We start from the raw sequence: 26,249 nt of genomic DNA on the forward strand, positions 1-26,249 counted from the left end.
CCTCTTGGCAGAAAGTGCGGATCGTGACGAAAGTCGCGTTGACTGACCTACGAGTGTTGGGACTTGACCTTTTAGAAGGAAACTCAAAAGAAATAAAATTCAAAAAAATCCTGAGTCGTTAGGGACTCTTCAAGACCCTAAAGAAGGATAAAATCTTGGGAGTTGCCATAATAAAATATTTCGTATTCCCCATCCGTGTCCGTGGGAGGGATTAGAGGGAAAAATGCTAGAATTAAAACTCCCGAAGATGGCTTAGAATTTTAACCGTGATAAAAATTAATCGCCGCGACAGTATGGTGCTGAGGTAAAGTTTGACCATCATTAATAAGGCCCGAACATTTGGAAAATTTCGAAGAATGAGTACAATAAAATAATTTAGCGGACAGGCAGATGTTTTCTAGCAATTAAGAGTTTGGGTTTTTTTTTCAAAATTACCGATTTTATATTCCCCAAAAATGAGAATAATTTTAAGAAGAATAAAAGACCCTATCCGCGACGGAACAGTTCCTGAAGAGTGAATTCTGAAATCGATAACCTTCAATGACGGTTTCTATAATTCTGAATGACGATGACAATAATCTTTATCCGGTTTTTCTTCCTCACGAATTGTCAGAGCAATCACTCGCTTCGAAATTCTATCGATCTTACCAACTTGAATGTACCCACCAAATGTTGGAAGGGCATCAACAATACAGATAGGCTGCTCTCCGGTGCATTTCACTTCAGACAACAAGATAGCAAGTATCTTCCAACCTCTAACCCATTCCCTATTCAGCTTATCTTATGTACCAAAATCAAGATTGATAGATCGTAGGACTACGACATGCACGTAACATCCACTTAAACGTGCATTATCCCGATGAGAGTATGCCACTACCAGACGCAAGTTACATCTTCGCTGTGGGCTCTCCTTCCCTCCAATCTTAACAGCTACTCTCAACTGAGGGTGGTTGTAGATTTGCTCCGGGGCTAAATGCAGCCATGGCAATCCAAGTAATGGCAGCCAACCTCGGCTAGATGCAGCACTGCGACAATGTGACTTCCTGCAGAGATAAGTTTCGTAATTCTCCGTACAATCGTGATTTTCATTTCTCTATCGATTCACTCATCTGTTAAATCCTTATCCTGTTCTCTATCAATAACAGTACAATGTAATTCAAGATTGTATCGAATAACAGGCAGGTTTGAAATTATCCTATGCATCAATGGAGTTCTGCATATGAGTGCCACGAAAATTCTGACAAATTGCATTTTCGTTTTGTCATTTTTTGCTTCTGAATGGAAGCATTGTAATCGTAATGTGTTTTCAATTTGTATATTTTCATTGGAAATGTTGAGACATGTAATGCCAAAATTTTAGTTATCATCTGGTGCCTTTAGTAGGAAAATTTTGAAATTAAACTCAGCGTCATTCGTTCAGCGGTTCTGGAGGGTTAGTAATTTTTCAAAAATTGGTTTTCGGTGATGTCTTCTTAACTGTTTGATCGATTTCACCATTTTTTAAAATACTTCTTGCGATCCCGCTTGTCGTAATTCAGATCAATTCTCGTCTTTTGTATTTTTTCCTAAATTTCCTTCTGTGGGTCATAACTCAAAAAATAATTGAGACAAAAATTTGAAACTTTGTACGTCTTCAAGTTTTACGAGAACGAAGCTTTAATAGTGAAGATGAACGAAATCAGATCATTAGTTTCTAAGATATTCTTCTCAAAAACTTCCGGATCGATTGGTTTTTTTAAATTACTGGAATTTACATTTCGAATGTTTGTCAAAAATTAATTTTCAGATGGAATGAATAGGTCTTTGTACGATTAGTAGTTCTTTTATTCTAGTGTTTCCATTTGAGATTGAAAAACATTTTTATGAGAGAAAATTCTAGGAAGTTTGGGGGTGATGTGTATGCTCTGTTTTCTTGAATGTATACAGAGGTGCATGAGTGGGACCATTGTTGATGAGAGACATCAGGTCCAGGGTGTTATATCCCTCTAGTCTTTTAGTTAGTTCCTTTAAGGAAACGAAGCAGAGCGGTGGTGCCTTTCCAGCGTATAAAATAAAAGAATTAAAACGGGGCTCACACGTCTGATCATCTACCCATTATCCCATTTCCAATATAAATGTTCATAACATGAACATTCAAATTTTTTTCAATTTTCATAACATGAAAAGTTCAGAAAAATCCTCATCCTTCCATTTTTCAGTAAACAAATAGTTTTTTAATATTTCATTATGGCTATAAGTCGGGGCAAACATCTGAGCCCACCAACAGCAATTCACGCTGTCGAATTATATTTATTTGCATGTAATTTATTTATTAATATCGTAGCTCTCGAGAACACGAGTTCGGTCGAATCCATTCAGACGAACACCACCAATGTAATTGGCCAAATTTAAAATAGAAAAAAAATACATACACAAAGGGTAATTTTCATATTGCGGCAGTGACAAGCCTCTGCTTCTGTTTTAAAAATTTTTCAATTTTTGTTCCCTTCTTCCATTGTATTTTCTGGTTTTGACGATTCAACCACGCAATTCAATGTTCTTCATTACCAGCCAGTATTGCGAGAAAGGTAGAGACAGTTGAGTAAAAATTCTAACTGAAATGCCAGCAGTGGACAGTGCTACCATTTGAAATAGCCGAGAGTGAACGCCAACGGGGGTGAGTTTAAATTTATGAAAATGGCTACCGGCCGCTGTCATTTGCACGCACCAACCATCGGTTTCGAGAGAGACACCTCTTCCATTTCAACCCCCTACGTTATGACTCTTGGTTTTGCTGGAATAAATTTTTTAATATTGCAGCAACTGTTAAATTAGAATTTTTACAGTATTTTCATTTATTGAAATTACTTTTGGAAATTTATCGCTGTTTGTTATTGCAAAAGTGGGGATGATCGCAGTTGTTATCATTACGTATGAATGAACTCGTTGACACGTTCGTTCAGAGACGAGAGACTGGATCGATTAAGCTCTGGCTTATTCACATGAGTTCGGCCGAGAGGTGGGTAATCGTCTGTCGAAAGACGTCTTCCTACCCAATATCAACCGAGGGATCCGTCAGTGAAACCCCTCTTGCTAAACCCCATCGCCGTATAAGGGAGTGTCGAGGGAGCATTAAGATAATCCGGCGAGTGTCAACGTGAATCTCCATTTACAGTAACAGCTGGCTCATTTCCATCAATTAAGAGGTTTTCCAGTGATTTTCATCAGAATGTGAAGTCATATTTTCACGCGAAATAAATTTTCATGATGATTACTTGGTAGTCTGAGTAAGAAAAAAGCTTCTGGTTTCTAGAACTAAATTATGGATTTTACGTTATTTATTTTTTAGGTGGAATAAGAATGGAGTTGTAAATTTTTTATGGAAAATACTTGAGGTGGTTTTCACGTAGAATATTTACTCGAGAATTTTTGTTTAAATTTTTAGAGTTTAGAGTTGTAAAATGTAGCAGGAAAATAATTCTTCTTTATTTGAAATTATTCATTTCGAACTTGAGATGGAAATTTTTTTAATTTGAGGAATTTTTCATGTGTTTAAATGAAACGCCACAGATCACATATTTTTTTTTTAATGAACGGTTCGATAGGTTTTCAAATAAACATTGTTTGGTGCAATGAAAAAAATTGAATCTTTCGTTTTCGAGGAATAATGACTTAAAGTTCATAAATCCCAGGCTTGAGTTGTTTTTTAGAGAGAATTCTGTCAAAAATGCTTGGAATTCCAAAAATTTTACAAGAATTTCCCGGCAGTTCACGTACATTATAGAATTTCTGTCTCCATTCCATTAACAAATTGGAACATGACGTTAAAATATTACCAATCCCCATTCGATGAAAAAAAAAAACAAACTAATCGTAAACGCTCTAAATGCCTCTATTTAGAATTATAATACCTGAAAATTGAATATCGATTGTTCAGAATCATCAGTGAATCCAATTAAATTTGTCATCTAGAACCAAACTTTAATTTACATCATCCAGTGAACCTGGAAGCTCGCTATCAGTGCCAATGCACTCTGACCATTTCATTCAATCACGAATGGTTCGATTGGTAAAGCGGGAACGTGATGCCCTTTAAATGCTCTCCACTCAGGTGTCCACGAGAATGGGTAGATGAGACGAGTTGAGCGACAAAGCTTCACAATGCACACGTGCCATTCGTCACTATCAACCTTCCCAAAGTACTCCTGATTAATTGAAATTCCTAGGGGTGCAAATTTCCCTTTCAGAATCGACTGATGACTTGTGTCAATTGCTACAATACAGTTGTGTCCATTAATCGTACCGTAGTCGAGACATCAGATCACGTAAATTCCCCATGGGTTCTTCATGTTTTCATTTAATTAATTTATTTATTTATTTATTTCCCATTACTTTAAAGTGATGAGACCCGTTTAATGGACTACTTAGAGTGTTATTAACGTTTCACTAGCTATTTTACATTTTTCCCTCGTCGCCAAATTATATTTAAATTCGTAAATTACAGTTTTTCAAATATTTACAAAGAAATTTGATATATTTTTTATCAGCTGTATCTGCAAACTTATTTGTCGTACAAGGTCGTGTACAGTTCGAGTTACTGTGAGTGTCAATTAACTCCTCATTGGTCTACATCCCGAGTGGAAATTTAACTCAGGTCTGCATCTAGTTCGCATCAAGTCAAACCTCATGTATAATCAGGTACTGATCCAAGGACTGGATCAAAACTGGATCAGGCATGTAACGCCTTCACTCGTTCCGGACTTGATCCATCGGATCTGATCCGAACTTGATCAATATGACCAAATGTGAATTTGATCAGGCCCAACTGATCAGAATTTGATGAGGCTCGATAACTGGAACTTGATCAGAAGTTAATCCCGTCAGTCAGATCCGGATTTGGTCGAATGAACGCTCGGACTACGCTGCACGGTGGGTGTTGCGTCGCAACATGTTCATAGTAAGGGGCATGCCATAACATGTAATGTGCTTTCAACCATTTTGTCATTATTGACACCTGTAACTAGGCACAGATGAGATGGGTACGTTCAGGGGAATTTCGAAAAAGAGATTTTTTTCTGAAACGGAATTTATTGAGTAGAGAAAGTCCTCATTTTTTTCCCTTTTCCCCAGATAAGTCGCTGTAGCCCGAGCAAGCGGTCAACACGTGTGCACCACTCACCGTTCACGCGCACCTAAGCGTTTTCCCCGTTTTTTTGTACATAGACATTTATCCTCGGTACTCTGCCTAGCAGATGACAATTTTAAGCACAATGCTCGGTTTGCGGTCAAGTTGAACTGATCAGAATCTGATCTGAATAATCGCAAGCAGACGGACTTCAGTATAAGGTCAGGCCCATCTCATCCGAACTTGATCAAAGTGATTACAGCTGAACGGACCTCAGGTTCAGATCAAGCTCACTATATTAAAACCTTATCAGAGTAATTCCGATCAGATGGAGTAAATCAAAAGCTGATCAGTTCTTCATCAAGTCTCGCTTGATCAGTTGAACCTGACCACCAGATCAAGTTCTGATCAAACCTCAGGCTCACCTGACGTAATTTCCACTCGGACAATGATTTCTTACTCTGTAATTTTATGTGACCGTTTCTCTGTGGTGTTCAAATTTGAATTGAGTTCGGAAATCGTTGTTCATTAAATTTGAAGAATAAAAAAATTACTTTTTCAAGAGAATTGTACTGCATTTATGATACCGAAGTACCGAAAATCCGTGAATTCACATGGATTCCGGTATAAAATCTCCCCTCATGCATTTCCAATAACACGGGAAACAATAAAATGTGGCTCGTATCAGTGGAAAATAGATATTACTTGGGCAACTTCATGTGAGAAGTTGGGTGGATGTATTCCCGTGAAATTCCTTCACCGCTGAATATTTATCTTCGTTTGAGACTATCGTAAATAGAATCGTAAAGCGTCGCTGAAACCGAGGACAATCAAGAAGAGACTTTACAGTTCTCTATTTCCGGTAATTTGACGAGAATAGAATGGAAAATTATCTTCAGTGCTCCACTTTTCCACCAAACAATGACTGAGTGAAATGGGCACACTTTTGTGAAGTAAATCTCGATAAAAATCGATGCGAATAATATATCGAACGAGAGTTGTACAAAATTATTGATTGCAGTTAATTTTGGGGGCCACACTCAGAGAACCGATTACTTTTTACAAATGAATGAATGTTGATCGTAACTTAGGATTTATTTGGTCGCACCACATATTCCAAACATTTATTATTAGTTAACCAATTTTGTTTGGGACGAGCCCGGTAACTGCAGGAATTTTTGATCCTCAGTAGTTTCTGATCACTGAATTGCATTTTTGGCCATTTTGTGATTTCTGTCGAAATTATTGACAGTTTTGTTTCCGATTGTGGAAGAAATCTCGCATTTCCTTCTATTAAATTTTAATAATTTGGAAGCCAGGTTAATGAAGAAAAATAAACGATATAAGTAAGACCAGTTTTATTTTGGATGATTACATGTTCACACTTCGAGAGCAGTTGACGAACTGATAAACGATCTTAAAAATCTTAAAAACCAAAGCATCGTCATCGTGGTTTCTTTCGTTCAATGAACAAAGAATCCTTTATATTATTTTATAAATATAAACTGGAGTTTTCGGCGTAAGACCACGCAAACGGTCGCTCCAGGAAACAATGACCTCATAGTATTGATATAAACTTATATAGGGCTCTAATATAATCATATTGTTTTTGCTCTTTTCAATAGCTTCAATTGTAAGTCTGAATCATAGGACTAATTTGATCGGAAGAACGTCCGAATAAATTGTGAAAAACGATGGACCTGACAACCTGCCATTTTCAGTGCTTTGTTGAGAAGTGAAGTAGCAGCGCAGATGAATTTCTAGCAGTGGCATTTCATCATGTAGGTGACAGATTAGTGTAATGATAATTGGTATCACATCTTCAATTAACAAATGTCTCGAGCTATAATGTTTTGGCACTATTGAAAACATTTTTCTTTGATTATCCCTCGTTATTTCTCTCAATCTCGAATTCTATTTTGAGGCGATTTATGATCATCGTTTTACGCGTGAAGGAGTTTCTGATCACGAACTGAGCCAGTTTATAATCATGGACGCAGGACAGTTTAACATTCACGTGGAAACTCTTGTTTGATCTTTATTGAAGTGGTTCGTTGCGGGTCTGCCGTCAATCTAGTCGCCAATCGGAGGCGAGACACTCATGGAACGCTCTAGAAGCGAATTTGATTTTCTCCTCTCCCTCTCCGGGTAGCTCTCGATGCTCGAGAGAGTTGTTCCTCGGGCTGGTCAGGCGTAGAACGCCGTGGTATAGAGTCAAGCTAAGTTTTTTCGATTTTTGCAATACCCGTTAACCCACCAAATATACGAGTCGCACTCTATCCTTTTGTAAAAAGGACATACACCTCAAATCTCGAATCGAATCGAACATATCGAAATTCCGTAACACTTATTCGTAATTGGTAGATACATTCACAGCGGCAAAATTTGAATTTCACAAGTACACAAGTATCAAGTAAATCAAGTCATAGGATGAGTTAATTAGTAGAAAATAAAAACTTAGTTAGAAAATGGAAATGAAACAAGTTACTCATCAAATGTAAATATCTATACCTTATCGAAACTCCTGTATTTTCCAAGTCGTCTTACAGCTTCAAGACATTTAAAATTTTGCATGTTGCCTACAAGTGGGAAATAGATTAGCTGTGAATATATCAGCAATTTTTAAAGATCCATGTTTACGAAATGATGACGTGTTCAACGTCATACGCGATTACTTCAGGATCATTTTGGTATAATTATTTTGAATTTAAATATTACATTGACTTTTTATATCCATATAATTCAACTGCTCTACTCATACAGTAGTTAAAATAAGGTGCGCTCACCGCAAATGTGACTTAAATCAAAAATATCACAACAATTAAGATCAACCAAATCGCGCGCGGTAGCGCGCGGCTATGTCTCGTTAATAATAAAGTGACATCAGAAGCATTAATAACGTGTTCACTTATTATTGACCTTCGTCTCACCGAGTTTTCCTTCTCCTCACTGGTCAAACTGGATCGAAAATCCACGAAATCAATTGGATACATTAATAGGGATCAACTGATCAGAAATAGCAACCGTCACCTTAAATCATTCCTTCGCTGCAGGTGCCTCCTTGTAATGTTTGAATACATTTCAAGGGAAGAAAACAAGCCACAAATCTTCTAGTAACACACTCGACCATGTCTGTCCCTTTTCACTCGGTTCTTGGCACTTGAGACACGGCCAGAGGGATGCCGATATAACAACGTATACAACTTGAAAGCGTAAAGGGCTTTTATTCCATATATAAGGGCAAAAGTTACAAGTGCACTCGTTGCTGTCAGTCAAGAGTGTCGGATGTGGTGACATTACACGAATGCGGAGGTCTTACGATATTTTCACAGTGGCATATTACTATTTGCACTTGAGGATTGCCCAATAGTGGCATCTGCCTTGTTACACCTACTTTGGTAATGATATCTGGATGATGTAGAGGTTCTTGTGATGCAGCTAAATGAAGTTCCTACGGGAAATAGATGATCATTGATCGTAGGTTCATAGATGAATTCGGGTGATGTTAACGAGGGTTAGTAAATGTGACCAAATACACGGAAAGAAATTTAAAGAAAAAAATGTTATGTCAGCGTTGCAATGATGGACCATACTTGGATTTAAAAACGTCCTAAAATTGTTTCTTGTCTATTCTATTATGTGATTTTTGAAAACTATCTTTTTACCACAGTAAATTCTAATTTGGTATCTTCTATAAAATCTTTATCAAAATTTTTTATGAATGATCGCAACACGTACCAGAACATCAATAAAGTGTTGAAATACTCGATTCGCTTTTCTACATATTATTGTAGCAAAATCAAATTTTTAAGAATCGGTGAATTTTTATAGTGTGATCCCGATAAAAACTACTGTGCTGACTTACAATCGCAAAATTATTATGCCTTCGAGTAAGATTTCTTTATCGGCTCAGAAAAATTTCTATATCGGGTTCGTAAAAATTTAAAATCTAATGATAACGAGGAAATGGAGGCTAAGCGTCTGATGCAACAGGTCCCATGATGGACTCCACCGTCGGCAATAATCGGAGATATTCGGCGCTCATCGTTAACTAATCACAATGGGTTCTCGAAAAATTACTGTGCGGCTCAGTAAAAAATGAAGGACGACATAATAAAAAAAATTGATCTAGATAGGAACTTACAATGGATTTCTATGAACTCATCAAATCATTTAAACTTAAATAAATAATGATGGATCTTCGAATTTTATAGGGCTGTTCTGTAAATATTACAAAGCCACATATCATTGATTTCAAAATGTATTATAAAATTTATGGTATTGATAAAAATTTTTATGTGTGAATAAAACACATACATTACAGTACCACATGACAGTAATACATAATACATTACAGTATCCTAGTATTTTCCACCTCGATTTTAGTACGCGACAGTAATTGTTCTAGCATTCTTCTCTCACTGTGGTAAGTCAATCGAACATCGACTTGAGCCCTTGGCCAATGGCTGGTTGATGGCTGGTTAATCGATGATGGAGTACTCGTCAATTGCCACTCGATCGCCAGTCGTTGGTGGGCTCATCCTCAGTCCATAGTCGATCGCTATAACATTCGATTTTCTTTGCCTTCAATTTACTTTTGAGATTTTTTTTAGTTCCATAATCATGTCAGTGGAGAAAGTCATCTCCTTTTGCTTTCTTAAACTTTATGGAGGACTTACCCCCTCAGTAATATATAATATTAATATTAATATTCCTGGCATCTTTATGAAGACCAATTTCTTGTTGTTGCCACACCGATGGAAATCCTAACCGACAATAGATGCAACCCTTTGATCATATCCAAGATTAAATTCTGCTCGTTGAAGCTTAACAATTCCCATTATCCCCAAATTGATGTAAACTATTTGATGAAGCCGCCCAGCTCGACTCATACAAACTTAGTGAAAGATAAAACATGGTCCACTGCAACTTCACCTCTGTCCAAGTAATAGCTAATAATTCAGTATAACTACCTATTCACCTTTGTACCTTAGTCTTTGTCTCCCACCGAACTCACCCGATTGCCAACCACTCCTCACAATGGGAAACAATAATTACTCTTTGAACTGATAATGGCATTTAACTTACTTCAATATGCCAACATTAACAGTGAAATCTAATACCGTAGTTCAGCGTCAACTAATTGTCATAGGTTCATCGAACAATGATCATGAGATATTATCCCGATAGAAAATAGTACGTCGTGCGTCAAGTCGATAAACGTTTCATTTTAAATTTGCCGCGCTCGCCTTCGATTATCTCGAGCGGCTAATTTCACGCCGCCCCTTAAGAAAAAAAATTCAAAGACATTTAGAATTAGGTAGGGAATCCCCTTTAACTGAGTTGGAAATCGTTTTCAACGCGGGCGGCTAATTTCACGTCGTCGCTTGGAAATTTTTCATGACAAGACTCAAAATACTATTTTTCCGGACGTGAAGCGCTATTTTTTCGCAGTACGCTGGGCATAATGGCGCGCGTATTTTATGGTATGTGGGGTAAAAGAAAAAAATTATGGAATTGTTAGACAAATGATTAAAAAATTTTTGTTCAGTGAATTTACGCATCCACAGGAAGAAGAGTATTTTTGATGAAGAATATATTTTATGAATTAGATTGAGCATTCGATAAAATTTATTACATATATATCTATAATTTTAAAAAATTAAATGTTTATTTATTTATATAAATATTTATCTAAATATTTGTATATGAATTCTTAATTATAAGTTGAATAAATTTATTGAATGCCAAGTTTAATGTATAATATATATTTTATGTCCTTTAAAACAAAATGGAGATGCCGTTGGCCATTAGTACATCGAAGGGATATGTAAATATCCAAAAGTTTGTAATTAATAAATTTAAAATATTCAATATGTTAAACTAAAATAATACACATAAAATGTGAAATGAGAATCGTTTGAAAAACACAACTTAATAGCTCCAGCCCTTTAAACAAATAAAAAAGAAGGCAAAAAAATTTTAAACTCCAACGATCTCCTTAATATTTTTTAATCTAAAAATATCTACACTTGTCTGTACATACGTGTTTATAAATTTATAAACTTTTAGGTTTCAACAAGCCACATTTAAATAAAAGTTTAAAAAGTGATAAATAGAGAAAAAAGAAGAGAAGAGCTTTCTGATGATCATTGTTTCACTTAATCATAGCTGACCCCAATGATATTCTCTTGACAAAAAAATGTATTATACATTCTTTCTCGGAGTACGAAACTTTGCAGCATTTGCTGGAATCATTAGCATTCATCAGAACGATTGGACCAGCCACACGTCAATTACATTCGTTTTACAAAATATATCAATCGGTGAATGTATGGTGGGTCAAAGAGAACAACCCCTTTACATCAGGATCACAGTGAAGGTATGGTAAATTCACTCGTTTCCAGTCGTTTCTGTTCCGCTAATTCATGCAAATGTTCAGGTTCGACATTGCCAGAATAGAAATATCGTGCGGTGTTACAACTATCCAGAGTTGAGTTGGTCATGACGCACATTGAAACTACGTTTCACTGTAGAAAATTCACATTGAAAAGCCCCCATCCCCTTCAGGTAATTGGTGCCAATCGCTCTCATTGTTGGCTCGGGCGAAACTCTATCGTAAATTTTTACATTTGTCTCACGTTGGGAATTTCACATAACCACGTTTACTGGTATGCGATGAGTTGTTCCAGAAACTTGAAGAATGTACTCGTTTGAAAAACAGGTTGAGTGTAGATGGGTTAGTGTGTGATGTATCTGTATATTTTTTTATTTGAAATACTGCTATGAAATTCAATGAATTCCAATCATAATTTGAAATTTCGCCCGTAGATTCTGATGAATAATTGGGATGCTTTGATCATTATTGGATATCATGGGAAATCGCGCGCCAAATATTTTAAATTTATTTGACGAAGTGGGTGACGTATCTGTACTAATGGAAGGATTTGGTAACTATTAACGAATTACTCCAGTGTTTTTCCTGTAGCTCTGATTGAGTGAAATATATATATTAATTGGAGTTCGTAATAAATAACCGATGACGGTGGTAGAATTGATTTAATCGGGGGCCGGACGACGGGGCCCGTGAGGTCTTAGTTCGAGTCGGACTTGGGGCATTGGGATTTTTAATCTTTCGGAAACCGTCGAAGGAAAGTCCGGACACTAAGAATTATGAAGAACTATTATTTCAATTTTCCTCCTTTTTATATATTCGCGGCCCTACCGCAATAAAACTCTAGAAGATATTTCCATAGGAGAAAGAGTGAATTTTGTACTTGGGGAAATCCTCAAAAATTCAACAAAAATTCATCAGTTTTCCTGTAATTTTTTTGTCAACTGGTCGCGGAAAAATTATCAAAAGTTTCATAACAATCGCCCTAATGATTAGGAATTTTTCTGAAACGTTTAGGACAATTTTTCTTCTTCTTCTTCGGCTTCTTCAGTATTTTACCTCGAACATATAATTTTCGGAGTATTGTTCTCGTCGTTATATCTGTAAACTTTTATTATCAATAACATTAAAAATGGTGTTTACGGTCATACTATGAGAACCCACAAATAATCAACTTATTTTTCGCGTCAACTGACCATTCACTAACTCGCCGAGTTCATTCAGATGAACCCACTTCCGCTCAACTGAGTCGTTCAGTAAATATCAACAAATATTGATGTTGCGACCCTGTATGTGGGCACGCGATTATTTTATATATTCAGTATCGTGGCATTTGAAGCAGTAGTTATTAAATTGTATAAAATTCCAAAGCTCATCTCCTAGGACATGTTGTAAAAGAAATGTTGGCTGCGTACGTCCTTCACTTAGTCCATGCCATAACGTCCTGGTTGCAATCAAGGATCAGGTAATACCATAACCTCACCATTAACTATTTTAGTTTGGATTGGTTTATACAACCAAATAATAAGAAAATTTAAACTTAATGTGGGTCCCTCTTGCCAGAAGAAGTAGGCGAGGCCCTGAATGGGTTTGTAAAATCAGTTTTGAGTTAGTTACATTCGAACATTCGAAGGAAGAAGTAGTCTCTTCTAACCTATTCTCCACAATACGAACTCGGTACAATATACTTTATATCTCACAAGTGCAACATTCCCTTTATTATTTCAAGGCGCATCCGTCTAATTTCACGTGCGCAGCATATACACGATTTCAACGAATGTGTGAAGGTTTTGTGTCATATGCCTATACGCTTCTAAACAATGGAATTATTTTTTAATTAAACAACCCCTCCGGTAACAGTGACTGAACTTCGTTGATAACAATCGAGCTCTTCCATCAGCTTATCAGTCATGGAACCTCCTTGATATCCGCCGAATTCATCTATCGATGCACTCACAGAATAGTGATGGATATCCTATTTATGAAAGCAGAAGCACATAAATGAAGTTCGTCCGAGTCGAAATCGCGTAAGGTCTTTCCCATTGGCCGATTAAATGAATGAAGTTTCGCGTTAGTCGAAAAGACGAAAACGTTCGTGTTCCTAAAAGCATCCATTGTGAATCAAGTTACCTCTCTCATCGTATTTATACCAACGACTTTCACATTCGTTCTTTTACGGTGTGATCGCCCTTCATCAGTCTATGAAAACACAAGCACATAAATTAAATTAAATTAACCACAGAAGTTATCGACTAACTTCATGTGTAAGACTTTCTCCTAATTGGTCAATGTCTTTGAGGCGGGAAATCAAAATAGGGCACGCGAAGCGTGCATTCGGTCTCGTTTACTATAATAATGGCTATCGGGGCTCTTCTATTAGCATATTTTGATTGAAATTACTTTTGAGAACTAAAGCAATCGCAATACTTGTGCAATATCAATAGATAAACCTGTTTTTCGTGGTATCCGGATAGGATGACAGCGGTGTTAAGGATGAGGATGACCGACGTTGTCCTCGGTTTTATCGTGTACAGGTGCAGTATGCCCAGCAACACCTGCTACCATTCAGGGATCTCTCGCTCATGAACACCTTTATCACGTGCAGACACGACGACGGACATAGATTGATCGTTTACAGTGACTGTCGGTGACATGGATGTCGGAAATATATCTCCAGTCTCGATTACCTACTGCTCATCATCCCATATTATTCATTACTTCTATTAATACCTTTCTGTCATTCATTTTTTGCTTCTGAAATGAGGACTTGTATCTGACGAATTTTTTATGCTCTAATTTAAATTACAAGTTATCTAGAATATTAGGAAACGAAAAAAAAATATATTTTTATATTTGAAGATTAATTTTGTGAAAATTGTAAAAAAATTCGATAAATTATGTAACTAACAATTGAAAATTCGCAACTTAGGATAACTATCATTAACATTTATTTTGATGCGTCATTTAGGCTCGATCGATCCAGTAGTTTCGGAAATATATCAACTTTTGTAAATTTGGACTTTCCTCAATATTTCAAAAATTACTGCCAAGATTTCAATTTATTTTTTCGAAATACTCGTCTCAATGGGTCCTATCTATATCAATCAAAATGCCCAAATTTTTTAGAAATGAAATTTCGTGTTATGGCTGTCTTTAGGTTTTATCATCACAAACGTTGTGAACAACATGAATTAACAAAAAATGGAGCTAGCGAGTTGGAATTTTGCACACTTGTAGCTCTCGTAACATAAAAGGTTGCTATTGCAGATGGACGCAACCGACCAGGTGGTTCCAGAGATATTACATCTTTTGCGTAAATGTATTTCCTACAATATCTCACGAACCACTCAATTGATTTCAATTTCTTCTTTTCAAAATACTCGTCTCAGTGGATCCCATCCAAAACTGAAAATATGTGCATCCCCAGGTACAAAAACTGTGAGATCTTGCCATTTTTCTGTTTTTTAAAATATTTTCAGTATTCCGTACTCAATAATTTAATGAAACATTGGGATAACAAGTTAAAATTTGGTAGGGTCATAGCTTTTATGACATGAAAGCATCAGACGTCGGATGGATGCAGTCCGTGGGGTGGTTATTACAAAATTTATTGCTTTGTTGAAGTTCATGTTACTAATGATTAAATATAACTTTGTAAACCCCCTGCTGAATGTCAGTGCCACAACGAACTCACAGAGCGAATATCTACCTTTTGGATTTTGAAATCGAATTGTGTAGCATGCCAACAGTTATAAAGTTTTTCCAGAGGTTAAAAGGCAACAGAATTTCAGTAAGCTGGTGAACGCTCGAAAATAAAATCACCTGTCCGTTTTGAAAGTAAAACAGACTTTGGCTAGGCACATAAGGAATAATAAATCGGAATAAAGGGAATCCTTAGGGAAAAAGGGTTAATCTTGAAAGCCTCGAGAAAATCACGTGGAAAAGGGAATTTTAGACAGTAGATATTTTTTTCTCGTAGAGCTCAAATCTCTCCGAAGGGAAATTCCCCATTTTTTGACTTTTTCCCAGTCGCTGCATTGCTGGACAGTGGGGGTGCACTCCACATGTGGAATCCTCATCTTACGTCCCAAAATAATACCCACCCTCCTGTCCTGTTTCCCCATTTTTTTATTGCCATATGTTTCACTATTCTTTTCTTGACCAATACCATTTCCGAAAACCGTTCCCACTATTTCCACGCAAGGCAGCTCATCTCCTTACAAATCTCTTTACCTTATCAGTCCTGTTGGAAAAATAGAATACAGCTCTTCTGTTTATCTTAAAAAATCACTCGACAATGTTTATGACATGTTTGAAAGAGTCTCTAGAAAAGGACTAATTTATGATCTGTTGTGCTCCGATCTTGAGAGCGTTGCAATCCTTACCACATGTGGTATTCAAAGGAAACTCTGTCTTCTGGAGTGATAAACGTTCTCTTGTTTTTTCCCCTAGTAAAGGTTTTTCAAATAGTAATAATTCAGTCTCTGGACAACGGTCCTCTGGATCAGTCGTGCCTTCCTCGTGCCAATAATGAAGTGATAAAGTTAAAGTAATTCATTGGGTAGCTACATTTATTTATCTACTTTACCTATCCCAATACCTTTACATATCCCAATAAATCCACTTCATGATCCAAGTCCACTTCTAAATCGGTCTCGTCAAGCTTTGTCGTTGACAATGTCTTTATATTCAGTTTCATAATTAAGATTTTAATATAAAATTATTGATTGAAAATTCTAGTGTGGGAGGAGATAAATTGATGCAAATCTATTCGGATGCATACTACCATTCGAATGCCTAGAAATGAACAAAAAAATAATACCACGTAAAAATAATACGCGTGAGTATTACCACGTAATAATAACACACGTAAAGTATCAGTCACATCACCTCTGTCGACTAACATCGGTCGCCTACTTGTTTTTTCATTAAACTAGTCAGTGGTCATCTGACTTCAAAGGACGTTGCATAATTCCGTGGAAAAACACTCTATTTCATCGGAAATTTCCGCTCAAATTAGAGATTTTGTACGATCCTTATGGGGGGAGGGGAAAATAACAAGATCCCCTCCACCTTATCCCTCACGAAATAGACAGGATTGTCAACGTACACCACATCAGACGGATTTACTTTCGTCCTTCCTCTCAATTTCTATATTTGGGGTTTTAGGTACATATTCGATGCCAGAGGAAATCTTTGCCTTCGTGAATACCCAAAACCACGTCTGTCATGTTGCTTCAACGGAATAGAGGAAGGGAAATGTGTAACTAGATACGGATGAACAAAATCGACTTGCCTAATACCGAGTCTAACCAATTTCAAGCGTCCTTGATCTACCTCATTCCTCGTTGTATCTGATAGGGGTCTTGAAGTAATCTCCACACACACACACACACGACGAATGTAAGACAAGAAATTTATATAATGATCCACACCTTGTTACGTCACAGGAAATTGTTGGATTGCGTTTTTGATGAAGTAGGAAGGAAACCACGATTGTTCTCGATATAATTTTACAAGAAAATTTGACTAAAAAAACGGATAGCCCATACTGGGATTTGAATCCGGGACCTTCCGATTATACATCAGATCGTCCGGCTTTTTTAACCATATTTCATTTAAGAATACAAACAATATTGACAATTATATACCGCTCTTTGCACAACGTATAACAAAAATTATTGGGTAGGATATGGTTTTTTGTTCTGTTGAAATATTCAAAAATAATATTTGAGATACAATACTCAATATCGTTTATCAAGAGTGATGTGTTTAGTAAATAAACGAATGAATGTCTGGGATGTCTTGGCGATTTTCCGAATTTGATTGTTTATTTTGATGCGATGGAGTTGGATGATGGAGTATATGGAACAAGGAGATGAAATTTTCCCTTCATGTCCTTTGTGACTGATCTACGTATTGCTCCGTATTTTATTTATATACCTGTTGTTGTTATATCTGTAGGAAATAAATATCTCTCACTATTTAATTATACGACACGATCTTTATTCAGTTTTTAACATATGCGTTTTAGCGAAAAAGTCGATATCATTCTAGCTGGGTTGATAATCCGATGTGGTTTACTCGAGAGCCCGTTCGAGAGTGACCTTAGTCCTCGGTGCGTCTAGGGTGAGAGATGTGACCTAAACACAAGGCTCTTTTGTCTATTGGGTTGTCCACGTCTTGGATTATTTAGGTCATGAACGACCGAAGTGTTTGCCATATTTCCCGGTAACGTTTACAATGAGTCGCTTGTTCCAGCTAATGTCAAAATACTCCCCACAGGTAGAAAAATGATTAGATATGAACTAACTAAATATCTTAAAATAGTGGGTATCCAATAACCTCATATGTCTCTATTTAGTCTCTACCCAATAAACTTTGCGACGAACTCCAATTCCTTGCATCCTACACTGACTTTATTACTCAGGTAGGGATCGCCAAGCTTCACGCCCGGGCCAACCGTGGGTTAGGCCCGGCTGACCAAGCTTTAGTAACCCTAGACTCCACCAGGCTTGGTACCTTAGTCACACCAGAGAAAGTCCAGGCTTGGATCCTTCCCTGATATCAAACCTGGGTACCAAGCTTGTGCCAAGCCTGAGATAAGTCTGGTTTATTCAGCCTTGATTCATAGCGTCTCGACCAGTCCTGGGCCCAGACTGACCAACTGCCTGAAATTTATTTCTTTTTAACTAGGCGGCATGCTGATTTTACTTACACGTGAAACCAAAGGGTGGCAATGTCCTATGGTATTATGCCTAATTGTTAACCCCATATTGTTACATAAGTGTAAAGTAAGTTTTCGAATGCCACAGGGTATCTGGTTCATTTGTAATTTATCTGGATATGTTCAGTACTATAAACTGTTTGAATAAACCCTAGGCATTTTTTTAATATATGAGCCTGGAAGGGCGCTGGTTCGAAGGCCTGGACCAGCCTTAATAAGGTAGCTTGGCCCAGCCCTCGTTACCAGGCCTGGCCCCACGTTCGATTCCAATGCTCATCCACTATTGATCCAGGCTTGGATGCCAAGCCTGATCCAAGCTTACCCAGTCTTGGGAATAACTTGGGTTAAGCCTGGGCCGTTGGTGATTTCCTACCTAATTAATACCAGCACATTTTTAGTCTTGCATTAACTTTATGATTCTAAAATACAACATGATCATTAATATACAAATGGACTCCGCATACAAAGTACTCCCCATTTCTAGTTAATAATAAATTCTCCATGAACTGACATTTCAATGCGTCTCTAATAGTGCGAAACACTTGGAAACAACAAACCAATTTAATACTTTTGTAATTTCCTCTGGTCCAAGAGAACAGATGTAAAGATTTCCAATTGAAAATATAAAAGACACATGTTGGTAATAAATAAAGTTAATGGGCGAGTCGTGGAATTGAAAGAAAATGAACATGAAGTTGAAACCATAAATTTAATGCGGGGAAAAATATTACGATAAGGAACGACACCAGCAATCTCTAGAGCGAGAAAGGTGGTCGATGTATAACGCCTCCGTCCAACTTTAACCAGAGAAAAGTGGGAATATTTTTCTGGCATTGGCCAAACCCATCACAAACGGCTTCCTTCCTGATACATACAACGACGAAAATTTTTCCACAATCATCTCGCCCCCTTATCATACTGGGAGGATTGACAAAGAAGAATTTCCAATGAGAAACGAGCGTCCAATACACGTCGCCGATAAATAAATGCAAAGGAAAACCTTTATTATACAAATTTTCTGCTTTGATGTTCAATACGAATGGTAAATAGGTATCACCACGAGTTACATCGTTTCTATCCGTATACAGAAGTGGCATTTGCTATTCAATAAAGTGTAGGAAGTGTTTATACATCCGATGGCTGCACAAAAATGAAAAAAATCAAATAACATCAGAATCTTCGAGAATCGGGACTATTGAAGCAGTTCTACTGCTTTAGTAAATTTTTAGATTACCGAAAGTTACACTAACTTTTTTAAAAAAGCTCGACCACTTGTGGAATCATAATTTTTTCTAGATTTAAATCCCGTTTCTGTTGTTGAAAAATATAAAAAATGAGAACTTAGCACAGTGTCTTATAGCAAAAGCAATATTGTAATTTTAGACAGAGATTAAAATCTGAATTTTTTATCATTAGACGTAAAAAAATCAAGGAATTCTTTAACACTCCCTAAAAGATAATCCAACCTTTGGGTGACAAGCAAAAAATAGAAAGAAACCATGGAATACTAAAAAATTTAACGTCAAATCAATCTTTCTTAACGTGTAGTGAGTGTTTGAATTGAATCCAAACTTGGTGCAACCTTGAGGATCTAGGCTTGACCCACCTTGATCAATTCTCAATCAACCTTCACCCAATCATCACTACATCGTCCATTCGAGCCTTCCAAAGGGAACTGAAAGCTACTGATCATTATCTAATGACTGATAATGCCTTACTAAATAAATAATTCTGTGAATTATTAATCGATTACCACGAAGTGATAGAACCAATCAATACCTCACATGATTATTTGTTCAGAACTCTCATCAGGTACCTGCATGACGTTTAGATAGATTTCCTATATCCCACGTTTTCAGTGGCCGGCATTTGAATTTTGAAAGCAATAATAACAATGTCCAGTGATTGATAATTAATTGATCAACTAATAACTATTTCATCAACAGAGAACGCTTTCCACTTTTTTAAAAACAATTTAAAAAATTTTTTCCCTCCAAACTTTTCATCAGCGTTCGTTTTTTCCCCTCCAAATATTACCAAAAAAAGTTTTTGGAGGCTAAAGCACTGATGAATTTCCCAAGGGATTTTTAAACGGGAATAAAAACAGTCGACTTTTACATTCAGGTGTGTGTACTCCTGCCGAAAAGCCGCCGGCAGTCATACGAGGCGCGTGCACGCTCACTGAGGTTTGAGGGTATGAAAGGGGATGGAAAAGTACACAAAGGGTTAACAACACAGCGAGAGAGAGAGAGAAGGCGCAGGGGATGAAAAAAAAAAATAAAAAAAGTTATATACTTTGTCGGCCTTTGTTCCACACGAGCGATCCGTGTGCGTTGTAACTTCGGGCTCGTTAACCCAGTCATCAGAATATCCCGGGGGTGGTATAGGTGGATTGAAAGAAGAGGGTAAAAAAATAGAGGGAGAACAATCCACACAACCCCCACCCCCGTCACCCTCAGGCAGTCTGACCAACGCAGATCGACCAGTTACCAACAATTCTGAACTTGAGTTCTCCATAGCCGATGTCACTCCACAATTTCCCAACCCCCTCGGATATGCACCCTCCCTCCCTCCCCCCCCGGTTCGGCCATCATATTTTCCAGTTAACAATTTTCACGGTGGCATTACATGCAAATTTACCGCGTATTTTTGAAATTTAAAATTACCTGACATTAAAACTAATCGAATTGCAAAGCCATTCATTATTATTTTCATGGTTAATATGAATAATTCGTGTTGTCCTGTTAGTGCGGAACAGTATTTGTGAAAATGTATGTCGAGTGAATGCGAGAGCGACAGTTTTGTGGCGATGAATTACGAGCCAACGGGTACATCACGTGCAATCATGCGCATAACTTTTCAATGACATATATACGCATTGGTTTGCAAGGGGCGCAGTCGCATTCAACATCTTTCAACAAATATAGGGTTGGATATATGGTAGGGTTTATGCTCCATTAATGTTACCAAGAAATTATGCAGATATTTCCATAAAGAAGTAGGATCATAGAATTAGAATTAGAATTAGGATTATAGGGCACGGGAAAATTAGGATTAGGATTATAGGGTACGGCAAAATTGAGTCAATCGAACTGTGAATAACAGTTCGCGACGAAAAAGTTTGCAAATGCAACTGATAAGAAATTGATTAAAATTGTTCGTAAACATCTGAACTACAGAAATTTTCAGATTTTAATCAAATTAGAATATGCGATAAAATGTAATATTGAATTGAACGTTAATGACGGCGTAAATAACTCATCTTACGAGCTATGGCACTCTAAAGAATTGTTTATTAATTGCACGGATGAGATAATATATTTCAGGACGAGTGTCATAGGGATTTTCACGTGGCGTTATGACGCGAATAAAAATCCCGATGACATTCGTTCTGAAAAATAAAAATCAAGACAATAATCACGATAATAATATATTGCTTCATAATAATTCTGTCTGTAATAATTATTTGTCATATAGAGAAAATGCTATTTATCAAGTAATTTTTTTTTAAGACTGACGAGACTAAGAGACGCCCTAGGGATTTTTATTCGTGTGATTATGACACGTGAAAATACGTATTGAACTCATCCTGATAAATACAAATAATAATAAGAATATATGGCTTCATAATAATACTAGAAATAACAATTATTGATAATATATAAGAAATATTATTTATTAAGTTTTTTTTCACGACTGAGGAGACTCTATGAGATGGCCTAGGGTTTTTCCCTCATGCTAATACAACGTAAAAATCCCTATGACACTAGTTCTGAAGAATAACAATTACAATAACAATACATTGCTATTAGAAATAGAATAGTTATGATGATTCAAACGTGTGAATGATCTTTCTCCTTCCTTTTCCTAGAGGAACTAACTAAAAAGACTAAAGGACCACAACTCCCTAGACCTGATGGCTCACATTAACAATCATCCCACTCACACACCACTGTCTACACCCACGAAAACAGAGCAAACACCTCAGAATTTTCACCCATATAAATGTTTTCCAATCTCAAGTAGAAACACGAGAAACAAGAAAATAGAAATCGTAAAAAAACCTATTCAATCCAACTGTAAATTAATTTTCGATAAACACTTTGAAATGTAAACTCCAATAACTGCCTAATAGTAATAATGGGAACAATAATTATCTGCAATATATAGAACATACTATTTAACCCCAATTTTCTTTTTTGAAAAGCATATCTCATTACATCCCCTCATAAACTCCTCCAACCCCCCTCCCCAGAAAACTCAATACTTAAATCACCTTGTGAATCCCCCTCAGTTCAACTTCCTCCGTTTCAGCTGCAGCCAACTGTGGACAGAAAATTAAACGTGAATTCTCAACCATTCCAGGATGCCTTGAAACAGTCGTTTGACACCAGTGAAGTTCAAGTACTGTCACATTATCCCCTGGAAAATTTCAGTAATACTCAGGAAAAGTTAATGCCACTCTAACATGATTCTACACAAAACCTCTTCACTCACTACACACGAAAATCTACAGAGGGTGAAAATAGTGTGAGTGTGAGTTAGACGTACAGTTTACCTCTTTCACTCAACTTCCTTCTCCCCCTCCCGCAACCCCTCGCCAACTCATCCCGTCTCCTTTTCCTTCACGTCCGACTTTACCCAGCGAGCGAATGACGAACGAAGGGAAGAAGTCCCGAAGCACAATTAATTAAAACTTTACTCTGGCTTGACAACACGAGGGGTTGATGGGAGAGGGCTGGGTCCTCTGAACGCTTCTGCGCAACCCTCTCAACCCCTCACCACTGATCATCATCCACCTGAGCGTGAGAAAGTGGTGTCAATAACGATGCGTAAGTTATAAAAACCCACCTGGTCTATTGAACACGTCTGTTATTACCAAGATAACAGGCTCATTAATTAGTTCCATGATTGGACAACAAATACTGGTAAAAATATAATGATTTTATAGGGCTCTAATTACCGTTGGCCCTTTACCGATACATAGATTCATCATTATTAACGTCAGGACAGATTCAATTACCAATTATTCTCGTATTACTACATACACCAGCGAATTTTACACTAGAATAACTCCCACTCGTATGGTCTATGGATATGTTATTGATAGAATCTTGTAATGTTTCTGGGGGTGGCTATTCATCAGGAAGTATTATTCATCATTGTTATCCCGGTGCGATTCACTGGTGGAGCTGTCAGTCCCGCAAATACGATAATTGTTACAGGTTTTCAGAATTGAGTTGATCAATTTGTGGATTCAATGGCATTTGTGAATAGCGAACTGATATCGATCCAGGGTCGGGGCTAAATAAATCTAATGAAATATTCAGGGGATCCAAGGGAATATACGATAGATGTGAACCCCCATGTGACCAAATCATGAGATTTCTGCTTGAGGCCCTCAGAATCGACGATTGAAGTGTATAGTTGACCCACGTCCTATTCTAAAAAGGAGAGCCACATATCGTATCGAAAATCCCGAATCGAATCGAAATCTCGCAAAGATGTAGCCAGTATCCTATTGGTCGTTTAAATTTTAGGCGCTAATTTTAAAACATAATGTAAAGATCGTTATGATTCACCGTGAGAGAGAGATTCAAGTGTTGATCACTCACTCACTATGATTCAAGTGTTGATGTCAAATGCTTTCGGTCGAATCAAAGGTGAATCAAATTGATTTATATGACAGAAACAAAACTCATCCTTCATTTTCCGCCCGCGTTCGGTCTCGTAATTCATTAAAAGGGACCAGATATTTCGTATGTCAAAGACTTATTCTGTTGGCACTATCGAAAAGTACTGAGTATATAAATCAATAATTAATCCGCCGCTTTACTACATTTTTCCCTGAGTGTAGGGTACTTTGAATCTGAAAAAGGTCCTGCGAAATTTAATAGGAAACCTGTGAACAGATTCAAATACATTTAAATAATTTTGCGAAGAGTTCGAAATGATTTCATGATGAATAATAACAATAAAATTGTTGCTCATTACTCATTGCCTCTTACACTTGATATGTTTACGATGTCTTTAATTGATGGCCTCTATTGTCAACTCTAATCCTTCTTTGGTCATCACGTACTTCCTCGTCCAGCACGATAGCTGCAACTCCCAATATCCCTGGAATATTCATATTGAGAGTGTTGGGCATGTGCAGACAAAGATAACCCGTCCGGCCATAATTGTGTTTAGTTCATATTGGATTATGGATAGGGATTGTCTCGATAGCATAAAAACGATTTAACTATAAACTTTAATTCTTTATTATCACACGCAGAAGGTATATCTTTCTGGTATGATGTCTCCAGACAGCTCAACTGACTCTTAGTCACCAAAGATTTCACACTCTAGACCCATTTGACAAAAAGCCCTTGTTCATTCATTCCTTTCTGTTTCTTCTCTGGTTCTATTTATTAAAATCATTCTAAACATTTCGGTACTGCTCGGAGAAAAACTATAAAAACTATAACATACTGAGATGGACTGAAAACAGCTATAGACAGATAATTCATTTTTGTTCACACATCAATCAGTCTCAATAGTTCATGTTAGTATTTTATGGTTTTTCTCAAACCAGTGCAGAATTTTTTAAAAGAGTTTTAATAAAGAGAACCAGAGAAGGAAAAGAAAGAAATGAATGAACAAGGGCGTTTTGTGAAATGAGTCCAGAATGTGAAAACTTTGGTCACTAAGAGTCAGTTGAGCTGTCTGGAGACATCATAGGAGAGAGACATACCTTCTGCGTGCGATAATAAAGAATTAAAGTTGATAGCCAAATCGTTTAATATTATTTAGTAACTCCCTCTCTATATTCCAATAGCTGAAGGACCACACAGAAAAAATTGTTATGCCCCAGATTTGGGTAATTGCGTTTTTGTTGACTATGTGGACAGAAAGCTATCACAATGTAACACTTATCATGGTAATTGTCTTATGCTGACCAAGTGGTGAAACATAAACAATCACTGTACTACTTAAGAGACGGTTAAGTCTGTCCAGATCAGATCTGAACCGGACTCTAACGCGTACAAAAATTGCAAACTCTTTCTAATCAGTCAGATGACCCAGATCCTGTGACCTAGTAATGAACAATACAATTTAAATACAGATAAATTAATGATGGGATTTATCCCTTTGAGCGTAGAATTAGAATAGTAGTTGGTAGTGTACTTTAATTTAGTGTAATTTAAAAATTTGCGATTAATTTACAATAATATTGGGTTTTGTCATCAAATATTCTCAGAAGTTCAGTTCAAATAATTCTAAAAAGTTCTCATTGCCCAGATTTAATATTCCAGAAGTCAATTTTTTTTTCTATATCAAGGACCTAAAAATATGAAAAGGTCAATGCGACCTATTTTCTAATCGCGTTTGACATAACGATTCCGTTATAAATGGAATATCTTGAACGTTTATTCTTAGATTTTCCTGATATATTACACTTCAATGGTGTCATGATCAATAAAAACTTTTACTACGACAAGACAGTGCGAAGTCCTTATCTTCTCTCCAACGTCCATAAATAAATACAATCGAACACTATACGGTGTCCAGTCTAGGAAAGTAAATATAGAGAATCTAAATAAAGTTGCACTTGAGATACCTCCACTCGTGGACTCTTTTATGATGATTTGGGTTTTATTGTTTCAGGTCTGCTCAGACTTCAGCAGATTTACCAGGGACTGCGACCTGGAAATGAATCTTTTCAAGTGGAAACAGTTAAGAGGATACAGAATACATCCGAAGCCCTTGATTTTCTACGGGCGCTGGAGGATCTCAATCGGTAAGAAAATATCTTGGAATCATCAGTATTTTATGCTAATAGTATTTGAACATTTTCCATGAATAGTTAATGAGAAACTCGTAGTATGAATCAATAATAATAATCATAGTATGGATTAGTTATTAAAATCCGATAGATTTTGGTTCAGGTCCGGGTTCATTTGGCTCCATTAACCCCTCATTTTATTTGTTAATAGTTAGCGAATGGGAATTTGATAAACCTTGTTTGACTTAACATTCGC

General features: G+C 36.8%; 1 protein-coding gene across 4 annotated transcripts in view; it reads left to right on the forward strand.

Moving 5' to 3' along the window:
• Positions 1 to 26,249, forward strand: part of Glurib (Glutamate receptor IB) — a 385,770-nt gene that overhangs the window by 323,216 nt on the left and 36,305 nt on the right. For all 4 annotated transcript variants that reach the window (XM_064130822.1, XM_064130821.1, XM_064130824.1 and 1 more), the window contains one exon: positions 25,876 to 26,008. In XM_064130822.1, coding sequence (XP_063986892.1) covers positions 25,876 to 26,008 — 133 coding nt within the window. The remainder of the gene's footprint in view (positions 1 to 25,875; positions 26,009 to 26,249) is intronic.

Source organism: Diachasmimorpha longicaudata, chromosome 11 (assembly GCF_034640455.1).
Source record: "Diachasmimorpha longicaudata isolate KC_UGA_2023 chromosome 11, iyDiaLong2, whole genome shotgun sequence".
NCBI classification, from domain to species: domain Eukaryota; kingdom Metazoa; phylum Arthropoda; class Insecta; order Hymenoptera; family Braconidae; genus Diachasmimorpha; species Diachasmimorpha longicaudata.